This window comes from Pelecanus crispus, chromosome 6, assembly GCF_030463565.1.
Source record: "Pelecanus crispus isolate bPelCri1 chromosome 6, bPelCri1.pri, whole genome shotgun sequence".
Lineage (NCBI taxonomy): Eukaryota > Metazoa > Chordata > Aves > Pelecaniformes > Pelecanidae > Pelecanus > Pelecanus crispus.
In genome coordinates, this window is record NC_134648.1 from 73,323,623 (window position 1) to 73,335,092 (window position 11,470).

The 11,470-nt window shown below is 45.7% G+C and overlaps 1 protein-coding gene across 1 annotated transcript in view; it reads left to right on the top strand.

Moving 5' to 3' along the window:
• MDGA2 (MAM domain containing glycosylphosphatidylinositol anchor 2) overlaps positions 1-10,530 on the top strand; it is a 423,597-nt gene extending 413,067 nt beyond the window's left edge. Inside the window, exons 16-18 of the mRNA XM_075713071.1 lie at positions 3,677-3,807; positions 9,465-9,570; positions 10,442-10,530. Of these exons, the coding sequence (XP_075569186.1) occupies positions 3,677-3,807; positions 9,465-9,570; positions 10,442-10,530 (326 nt within the window). The remainder of the gene's footprint in view (positions 1-3,676; positions 3,808-9,464; positions 9,571-10,441) is intronic.
• Positions 10,531-11,470: the final 940 nt, after the last annotated feature.

The following is an 11,470-nucleotide window of genomic DNA, read 5'->3' on the forward strand; positions in this document are numbered from 1 at the left end:
TGTGGATAATTCCAAATCTTATTGCTAAAACAGATTGACTGGTTTATGACAAGCTGTTAGAAGCCTTGACCCTTCACTGCTGTAGAGGGTACTTCTTATCTCCATCTGGGAATGAGCGCTGCCAGTCAGGGCACCGTTGGCTGTAGTATGCACTGCCAGCTCATTGATTTGTTCACAAGAGCAGGGTAGGAGCTGCTAACTGAGACCTCGATATGATCTTTCTGCTGAAGGCTCTCCCTTTTGAATAACCTTGAGCTGCTGATTCTTGACCTGACTTCACTGAAAATATGAAATGTCTTGCAGGGGAGTTTGGCTTAAATAAATTCCAGCCTGTCCTTCCTTCGGCCTGGGGACAACATGTTCAGGGAAGATACATGGCCATTAAACTTTGATTTTTCATCCAAACTGCTGTAGCATTGTTCACCAGACTTTGGTACTGCAAGTCAGAATTTCCGCTGGGGGGCTTTATTCTCCCTAGTTACCATAAGATTTCCAAGCAGTATTAGGGTCGTTATTCCATTGCCTCAGGGGCAAAGTTTCCAAAACAGTTTCGGTGCTCATCAAAACGCTTCTGCATTTCCAACAGAAATTTCTGCATTTCAGGTCTTTGGCGTCTCTGGAGAAGAGGCTGAACATTTCTGTAGTGATAAGGAGAGGTGCTTGGGTGTCTTCGCAGAGAGCAGGGCACCGATCTGAGATTAGCACCTACGCTACGGCACAGCTCTGACGAGATAAACAGGGACCTACATCCCATGCCATGGTAGTTAGATTCAGAAAGATAAAGCGTGTCTTTCCCTGATATAGGTGGCTCTTACTTACAAGTCAGATTGTAATTCCTGACAGATCACAGAGCTAACTCTGAGAGTGCCGGCTGCCAGGGAAAGCGCATGCGCTTCGCTCCACATCCTTCAAAAGGAGATGGTAGATTATCCCTGAAGCATAAGAGAAATAGAAGTTCCCATTACTTGATTTGCAGCAAGCAATAAGCCATTGTTGGGGAGCAAGAAAAGGAAGAGTCACTGTCCTTACTGTGTCTCTGTTGAGACAGAAAGAGGCTGTAATTCCATTATACTTGTCACCATCTTTTAAAACAATCTATACTTCCAATTTTTCCATCTGCACCCCAAAATGGGGCATTTCTAATTGATGCTCCAAGAACAATAATTTTTCTTATCATTAGAGAGCGTCCGAAAGAACAAAAAGTGGAAGCAAAACGTGCCGTCAGAACACACTGCGAAAGCTGTTTGTGTTCGCACAGTGATGAGCGCTCAAAATGTCACCCCGGTGTTGCAGCTGGCGACGTCTCCGGAGCACCCTGCACTCTCTTAGCAGGATGCTGTCAGAAAGTAAACTTTATTCCTTAATCCATGGTTGTTACACCTGCTCACTGTTTCTGTCTCCTACTCAAGAGTCCCGTCATCACCCATTTCTCTGGAGTTTGGAATAGTTTGAAATCTGTAGATGAATTCTTGCTGGACACACCTCAGTGTGAACCCTACAGCCAACCCGTCCTCCTCCACAGCATCAGCTTTGCAAAGGCCATGTAACTTTTCCAAAACCTTACTGGCAGAATTTCAAGGCTAAACATCCGTTGCAGGTGTCATTAGTTTAGTTTTCAGCGACGTTTTGGGCAGGAGTGTGTGCGTATCTAGCAGTGAGGGGCAGGCAGGTACCTCCGTACTGCCCAACACGCTGAGCAGCGGCGGAGTACATCTGGTACAGTAATGGCGATTTTGCATTTTAACGAAGATGCCTATCGTTCTGCTATTAATCTGAAGAAATTCTGTGACACAGAGAGGCTGAGTACGCTATGAACAATCTTAGATCTCTGTAACCTCAGCAGTGATGGCATGACATGCTTTTGATAGCTAAATTATTCAGTTATTCCAAACAGCCCTGCAGCATGGGCTCTATCAGCCTGCACAAACAGGTGAAACGATTAGCCAGCTATTCATCCCTTGCTTGATATGGGCAGTGATTTTTGTCTTTAAGAAAAATAGCATTATATATAACTTTATTTTTGAAATTTAGGTAGTCTTGTCCAAGCCCCTGCCTTTTTTCACACCACAGACCCAGCACAGTTGTCACAAAAAGTCTTGGAGAGAAGCAGGTGGGAAGGAAGGCAGAACTGTTTAATCTGAAGAAGACAAATGTTGCCCAAGAGCTGTTGCTGTTTGGAAGAGGGCTGAGGTTGAGCAGCTGCTTTCTGCGAGCAGCCCTGCCACGTATCACTGGGCTGGGCTGCAGGGCTGCTCCAGGGAACCCTCCCGAGCATTTCCCTCCTTGCAAAGCCCTTTCTGTTTCAGGTCTTTTTTTGTTTTACCTGGTAGCGTGCACGTAGGCAGAGACAGACTATCCTTTCTAAAAGCCGGGATTCCTTTGTGCTGCTTCTGCACCCTCCCCTGCATTTGAAAAATAAAATGCTGCAGTGGGAGGCAGGTGGGAGACACGGTGCCGCCCAGTCGCTCTGGCGAGCATCGCTTCCCCCACCTCCTTCAAAGAAGATGTATGGCCTCATTCTGGGCACCCTGGTGAAATAGCCGTGATGAGAATATTTGCTGCTCCATTGCACGTTTAGCCTTATGTCTTTCAAGGCACTGGGTTTTGCTATTGCTAGAAATAAGAACTTTTTATTAGCAGGAGCTGAGTCACTGTGCAGCTGCCTCAGATCTGAGAGGTTTCATTGCAAATATAATTTGTGTGAGCTTCCCAGCTGCCATGCCAAACTCCCTAAAAAAAGTGGTCTTGCATGAAGCTGACTCACTGAACTTTCTCCAATGAAGGCAAATGCAATGATTTACAAAGTACCAAGAGACACCACTGCCCCACACCTCTGCAGATAACAGTGGTGAGCAAGAAGGAACAAAATCTCCAAACTATGTGAATTACTGAACCCTGCCAAATGGAGTTGATGATTTTGCTGTCTCTTGCTGCACCAAGACAGCCTGGCTTCTGTCTGTGGTCTGAGGCAGGGATGTTAATGAGAGAGAAGGGCTGCCAAATGCAGACGATTCTGTTACTTATTGCAAATAATGTCTGTGCTGGAACCATAACTTGATGGTTGTTGGTGGGGAAAGACCTAGGGCTGTGGGTTTTTTCTCCACAGTGAGGGACAACATTTCCAAGGTTATTTGAACTTAGACGATTATGTTGTCCTTCAAAGATACTCCTTAGGAGTAGTAAGGGCATCACATCTATCTCTGAGAAAGGTTTTCCAGGCCCTGTGGCACTCCATTAGAAGCTGGACAGCCTTTATAAGCGAGAGCTGAGCATAAGGCAACCAAGTTGCTTATTTATCCTTGGGTTAGGAGGTTATAAACGCCTCATCTGCACTAAAGCACAGAAAAGTCTTTTTTTCCCATCTCACCCTGGGAAGCCTCATGTCCTTCCTGGGCTGCAGGGAGCAATGGGTGCAACTGCCCTGCCCGCAACAGGGGAGCACGCTCCCTGCGCACTCGCTTTGCCTCTGCTGTGAATTCACATCACCAGTTCGTGGTGTTCCTAAGTTGTAAAGTTTTTGAATATAGGACAAGAAACTCTCCACATCTACTCAGACCTAGCAGAGGCGCACGCAAAATGGGAAAGGGGGTGAGCAGAGGACTGCTGTTGTACCCAGCCCAGCATCTCTGCTCCATCAGAGAGCCTAACCAATTCCAGTTCTCCACCTCTCTTCTAGGAAGCTTGAACGTTTACCTGCGGTTGAAAGGTCAGACCGCGATAGAGAACCCATTGTGGTCTTCAAGTGGAAATAAGGGACAGCACTGGAACCAAGCCCGCGTTAATATAAACCCCCCGACTTCATTTCAGGTAATGGCTTGTGCATTGCACACCGGGAACGGGAGTATTTGGGTTTCAGAGTGGGGGCCCTGTGCACACTGACCCTTTCCTTCTGACACAGGATTTCACAGCTTCATTTCAGCTCTGAAAGCTGCTTTATGGACAGATAATTGCTCTCCTTGCTGTAAATAGGCGAGCACCGTAGAGCTTAATAATGCACACTTTAATGGCCGAGCAGCAGCTATTTGCTTGAAGACAAAATGTCTTTCAGTTTTTAGAAGACGCTGTTGGCCAATATAAAACATTTTTTTTATTTCAGATTAGCCACTGGAATACAAAATTACTTCCTGTGAAAAAATATTTAGGGTCCACGGTGCAGTGACTGTGTTAGAGGTCTCTTGAAATACATGCATTTTCTGCAGAAAAAGGATGATGTCTGAGCCTTTGCTGAAAGGCACCAAAGCAGCCGCGCTGCCTGCATGAAGCTCCTGGTACGGCAGAGCTGCACGCCTCATTCACTAGGCTTATGCAAGTCATGACAGGTTTTCACACATTTCATTTTTGGTTTGACAGTGAGATGCTGATAGACTATTATGGGCAGTTCTCATTCACGCTGCGAGCTGTTTGTAATTGGAACAGACCCAAAAAGGCAGCTGCTGCCAGCAAGCCCTCGTGTGTTTGAGGCTGGGGGTATCGTCATGGAAGACGGGAGTCACAAGCTGTGCCCTGCAGTGCAGTGCTCTCCAGACTCCTCTGTCCCCTCTCTGTAACCTCCCGGTCCCCTGAGGGAGACGATGGCTTTTGGGAAAGAGAGTCATGCAGTGCAAGTCAAAACTGCTATCTTAAACATGCAGATCGGGATTCGCTTTATGGATAATTACTGATCCTGACCCTTTGTTTTTATTTCCATGCATGAAAGGCAATGACAGAGGAGAAATGATTTGGCATATGTGATCGCAGAAGCATTGCATGGGGGAAAATCAGAGAAAAATTGAGGGAGTGGGATATGTGAAGTATAGCGCTATGTGATGTTTGAGTGGAACGAAGTGGCAGAATTGGGGAGGAAGAGTGCAGAGTAGAGGAATACGAGTGTTGAAATACACTTAGAGCATGGGGCCAGGTACAAGGGAGGTGATCAGAGTGAGTGAGTTTTGTATTGGTGAAGTCGGGATAAATCCAAAAAGTCTGAACAGTGAAGGAGAGAAAAATGGTTCAGTATCTGAACATAATAAATGAACTGGTAAAGGGAGACAAGAGATGGCTGGGGAAGCTGAAACCAACGTAATCACAGTTGTGTCTGAGAGGGATTCCTGAGGCCTGGGCCAGTCTTCAGCAGAAGCAGGGGAAGGATGAGGACATCGGCTCCGGGCAGAGAGATGCAAAGGATTTGGCACCAGCAATGAAGGAAACTGGAGGAGGGTGATGGGGTGCAAACCACGGGTCACCTCATCGGCATGGAGAGGAAGGCATGGGTTTATAGAATCATAGAATCATAGAATCATTTAGGTTGGAAAAGACTTTTAAGATCATCCGGTCCAACCATTAACCTACACTACCAAGTCCACTCTAAAAGTTTGGATGGAAGGGCAAGCTGGGGTGTCTGCCTTGCACGGGGTCAGCCGGGGTGAGGCATCGGCAGAGCAGCCGGAGGCCACAGCCAGCAGCTCCCGCTACCCGGGTTGCTGCTTTCACCATGGAGTCTGAGCATCAGCCCTTGCACGGGGCCCCGTTGCTTTCGGAAAAGTTGCAGGGGTCACTTCTGCTACTGGTGCACCTCAACTCACATTGCCTTAAAACCATATTCACTGGTGCCGCTGGCTGGCGCACAAAATGGAAGCTCCTCTGCTTGGCTATTTTTCACCTTTCACATTGTCGTGTTTAAAGGCTTCAGCATAAAATGAATGTAAAGCCATGAAGCTCTGCACCAATATAACAAATAAACGTCAGAGCGGTTGGAACCTTAAATTACAGCTCTTGCATCAAGCAAACTTTATTTTCCATTTAGGATTCTAAGTAGGAAAGAATATTAACCTCCCAGTTAAATTTAAGGAGAGTGAATTGAAGTGAATCTTTGCAGTAAAACAGTACACTGACACAGAAATTAAAACTTTTTATAGGTTAATTTATATGAGTAAGAGTGCAGCCCCGATTTGTTTTATATCTTCCCAGTCTCTGTGATATATAACAAAGCTTCTGTTGTGAAGAACTGAGAGGACTACAGTGTTTTGAATCAGAAAAAGTATTGCATAAAAGCTATCTTAGTAAGATAGTCACTTAATTAAGTATTTTTAAAGGATAAATACACAAAAAAAAAGAGAGCGAGTGGAAGTGATACATTGCATACTGGCATCTAGGAAGGTGTCAATTTTAGTTCAGATTGGAGCAGAAGCCCTACCACTGCCTTCAGCTACACTTTCCTCGACACCTTCTTGTGCCAAAGACATTTTTTGCAAGGGAGGGCTTTTCTGCATTGAGGGGCTGATCTGCCCTTAAGTAAATGACCCTGCTGGACCACTGAGATTTTCAGCCCCTTACAGCGAGTGTAAGGGGCTTAAACCCTTGCCATCATGCTTCCAGTGGGGTCATTCATGAGGCTCCTCCCTACTTCTTACTAGGGCACTGGCCGGGAAGGCAAAATCTGTCTGAAATGCTGTTGAAGAAGCACAAGCTGAATGCCCCGGAGATGCTCGGGATAACTCTGGAGGCACTATTGGGGCTTATTTCCATTTCCCCTTTGCTGTACGCATAAGCCCCTCTATCCTCCAGCTAAATGCAGTATTTTTAACAACAGCTTTGTCAAGTCACGGGCTTGCAGATAATAGGTTTTGCGGGATACTGATAGGGGATTCTGATCATCTGGCACCTCCTGCAAATCGGTGTGAACTGCAGGCTGGATTGTGCTCCGTGCCTTGCCAACACTCATCTGCGGTGATTTGTTCTGAGCATGTGGCCAAGCTGGCTAATGGCAACCCGTCTCAGGGGCCCATAAAACGCACTGCCAAATGCAGATTTTAATTAAATGCTGGCCGTTGTATTTGTATAGAGTCCTTTTGTCTGGATACAGTGTTTTTCGTTATCAGGAAAGATTTGACTTTAAACTCTGTTCACTGGTTATATGCCTGCTGCCAAGGAGCGGGAGGGCAAGCTATACTTTGGGGGAGAAGAGAAGACGCTTTCCTCTCGAGCTGAATACTTCCCATCATCAGAGGTAGAGTCAAAAAATTGTCAGAGGGATAATTATTTGAGACAGTGTTTTCGATAACAGGGTAAATTACGGAAAAAACTTACTGTTTTCCCAATTACAGTTCTCTGTTGCATTAATATCCACCTTGTTATAGTGATTAACCTACAGCATCGCGCTTCCTGGGACATGGTTTAGTCTAGTCTACCCTTGATTGGTTTAGAGTGGACTTGGTAGTGTAGGTTAATGGTTGGACTGGATGATCTTAAAGGGCTTTTCCAACCTAAACCATTCTATGATTCTATGATTCTATGATTCAATAAAGCACCGATGGAGTCTTGTGCCCCAAATGCACAACTTTCGAGTTTATTTGGTGCTCCCAGCACACACTTTAGGCTCAGGACACAACAGGGGTGTAAACGCACCCCTTCATACTGCCAGCTTACCGCCGCAGGGTCAGGCACCGACTGGGGATGCTCAGCTTGGCGAAAGGATGAGACGTGCCTGCGGCCAAAGTTGAGGGACGTGCCCGCTGTGGAAAGGCAGAGCTGAGAATTGCCTGCGCCATGCAGTGCCTGGCGGCATCGTGCGCCGCTGTGGTACGGTCCTTGGGTGATAGGCTTGCAGCTGGACTAGCTACTGGACCCCTGTGATCTCCAGGGTCATCTTCCACTGCTCGGAGTGTTTACTGATCATTTATAATGGAAGGTATTAATTTCAAATAAGCAGCTCTGGTTGAACTGTATTAATGAGTAAAGAAATGTCGGAAGGTGCCAAAAGAGGAGGCTCGGATCTGTGTCCTGCTGGAATCAATGACAACAGAGAGAGCCCATCCGAGTGCCCCAGACATCTCCCTGATGCAGTTAGATCATTATGAAGTGTAATTTAAGTATTTTGCTCCAGACGGAATTATTTTTTTTTTTTTCAAATCGACTCTACCCCCAAGAGTTAATGTCTCCATTAGTGCCATAGCACGCCCTTATAAAATTCATTGAATTTCATGCATATATTGTTGCAGATTAAAGCTAAAAAACTTGTCATCTAAGTTAACCAAAAATATTTCAAAGGAGTGGTGGGGGGAGAAGGGAAAGGAGAGATAACTGTGCAAATGGTGCTGCTTGGGAAATATATTCCTTACATAATTCCTTCATCTCTTTGGAAAGGCTTTGAAGTTTTCTAGTGAATAAATTTCTCACAACGCAGAATGAGTCCACTCTTCTGCAAAGCTAATTAAGCAGCAGTATGGCAGGACAGCATCACGTCGGGTTTGGGGAAGGAGAGTGGATAACTTTGTTTCTTTAGTACAATAGCAATCCATAGCTAATAATGAACATTACGGCAAATAATACTACTGACCTTGCAACAAGCCACCCGTCTCCGTACAGGCACCATTTCCTTTCCTGGCTGTAGCAGCTGGGGTTTCAGACTGGAATATTTGACAGAAAGTGATTAATAGGACCTTGAAATCGCGGGCGTCCATTTAGCAGAGGATAAAGCCTTAAAGAGGAATAAAATCTCTACCCTGACCCTCTCTGTGATAAAACACGTCACAATGTCCGCTGATAAATATAAAACCATTCTTAGAAGGGATCAAAGCTTCTAGACATGATGATGAGCCACTAAAAGGGGCAGGAGAGAAGCAGGGCTGTCACTGTCATCGATTCCTGCCACAGCAGGAGATCTGGGAGGTCAAAATCCACTGAGGTGATCGCAGGAGGTCACTGTTGGACCTCAGGGGATCTGAATCAAAGGTAGTCCCCTCTTGACTCCTTAAGATAAGTATAGCTTTGTGTTATGGGTGAAGGGACACCAAACTGGCTCCTGAGAGGTTTCTCCCAAGCTTTCATGGGCCAGGAGAAGGTTGCAGGGGGGCAGCTCCTGTCCTCCTCCTGTCTGCAAGGACGTGCCACCGGCGTGCAGATGGGGAAGACCAGTGTGGGAGATGGGGTGGGAGGGACTCGTTGGGCCACCTTCAAGAGCCAGAAACCTCATTTTACCACGGAGTTTTTCTTCCTTCTGTGCGTCTTCATGCGGTCTGTGTTCGAGTGGATGCTCAGTCCTTCAACGCGTCGCAGATGCTGTTCTTCGAGCTGTGCCTCTGCCACTCACTTCAGGTGGCAGGAGTTTCTGGGAAAAACACCCCAAATCTTTTTAAAACTTTTCCTCCATTTAATCCTACTCTTTGCTCCAGGAATACCATACTTACATAAGTACACACATTACAGTTAACATAGTGGTGAAACTGCCCTGGAGACACCACGTAGACAGCTAGGCAGGCAACTAGCAGCTCTGATATTTTTTAGCTCATTCTGAAGAGTAAAAGCCTCCGCAGCTCACACATCCTCTGTGTTCACCTTACGTATGAACTCAGTTGCATTTTTTTGCACCACAGACAATGTTTGTAAACTACTCCAAGTCCATTGATGCAGTTTAATGCCGTGCAAAATGCAGCGGAATGTTTTCCATTCGTCACCCTCTGATCTGCTGCTGCTTTATTTTTTTACAGCTCATATTTGAAGGGATCCGCGGCCCCGGCATCGAAGGTGATATTGCTATTGATGATGTATCAATTGTGGAAGGAGAGTGTATGAAAACAGACCAACCGGCCAACAGTAAGTGGCTCTTCCACATGTGGGGGAGAGCAAATTGCTTCTCATGGTTATAAATTTGAGACACTTTCTAAAATGGATTTTCTCCAGGAGAACAATATCTATTGTTTGATTCAGTTGGGGAGGCTTAAAGTGAAAGATTTTCCTTGGAAGCAGGACCTGGAGTCAAAATGTCTTTGTTAGGATAGGAAAACGCTGGTTTAGCAGAGATGCAGGTGGAAGGCTGATGGGCGTTAGGCAGAGGCGAGAGCAGCAGGCTGCGCTCCCCGGTGGGGCCGGGGTGGGCGGCCGTGATTCAAGATGGGCAGACAGATAAAGCAACATGACTGGCTTAGAGTAGACTTGGTAGTGTAGGTTAATGGTTGGACTGGATGATCTTAAACGTCTTTTCCAACCTAAACGATTCTATGATTCTATGATTCTATGATTAAAAAAAAAAAAATGTTCAGGGGGTCCAAGCAATATGAAATGAATGAATATCAGTGTTGCGATTCCCTGTGGACCTTGTTTCATCCCTCCACCCCGCCGTGTGCATTGCAATACCGACCTTCACTACACCAAGTGTTTTTGTCATCTCAACGTCTCCTGCCTCATTCAGTTGGCAAGCGGCATTCTCGTCCCCTCTTTGCAGGAGGTGACCTTGCAGAGCGCCGTCCCTACAGAGACCAGGGCTCTGCCGGGGGGGTTGGTGGCACTCGGCGTGACAAGCGGAGACAGCCTGGGTGAGCATCACCCCGCTGTCCTCCCCGGCTGCCTCTGCGTCGGTGTGCAGGACAGGCGATGGCGGCTGAGCCCTTTCTCTTCTAAGCCTTGTAGCAATGCTGACTGTGTCTGGGCAGCTCTTTAATTCTACCTTTTTCACCCCTTTTTGTAGATTTACGATCAGGTGCTGTTGGGACATTAGCGCATATACGACTTATCCCAGTTATCATCCTCATGTCTGTCTTAAGTCATCAGAGGTGACCTTATCCTGGCAGAGGCTACAAAAGATTCACCAGGCACTGGCATGAAGAAAGAGTCTTTGTAAAATGGACATTTAAAAACAAACTACCAAAGATTCCTCCACTGACTGACTCAAAAGTTAAATAAATACATAAATAAATAATTAAAAAAAAATTAAAAAGCACTGGGGACATAAAAGGCATCACAGGAGTGTAACTCACTATGAACTACGTGTGAGAACGAGATCTGGCCTAAGTAAGGAAGAGACCTTCAGGTGCTTTTGTGGTCAATAATGAATACAGCATCATCTGGTTGAACTCTCGGAAAAGAGCTATAGAAACCCTTGTCAAAGCACAAAGTCATGGCTGGTTTTGTTTCAAATGAATAGTTTGCTTGTTACCATGGAAACCTAATGGCCTGCCAAAAAAAAAAAAAAAAAGGAAGGAGAGAGAGAGGAAATAAAAACAAAAACAGAGAGAGAGAAACACCTCACTGTAAACAGGGTATGTGAAGAGCTGGCATTCATTTTCCCCTCAAGAAGGTTTTTAGTATAGAGTTAAATAAATGTAGGCCCTTTCTACTTTGGCTGTCACCTTCCCTAGAGAATAACCCTAAATCAGAGCTGTTTAAAGACATTTCTGTTTCATTTCTCATGGCTATGCTTGATAACTGTATGCTGTCTCCTTTTGCATGCATTACTATCCAGGATGTGCGACCTGGGCTTACATATTACACAGGCTTATCGGAGTTTGCTTGCGGCCACTCGAACACCCCTCTCCCCTCCCCAACTGAGTCATCTGTTCTAATGAAGTGAAGAAACCAAACCACCGTCTTTTATAAATTGCCATGGAAACCAAGTGCCTTCAATGAAACAAGCCTGATTTAAGAAAAACAAAACAACAAAAAAATAAAAATAAAATAATAATAATAATTTCAACACAGAAGCTTGCACTGCTAAAAT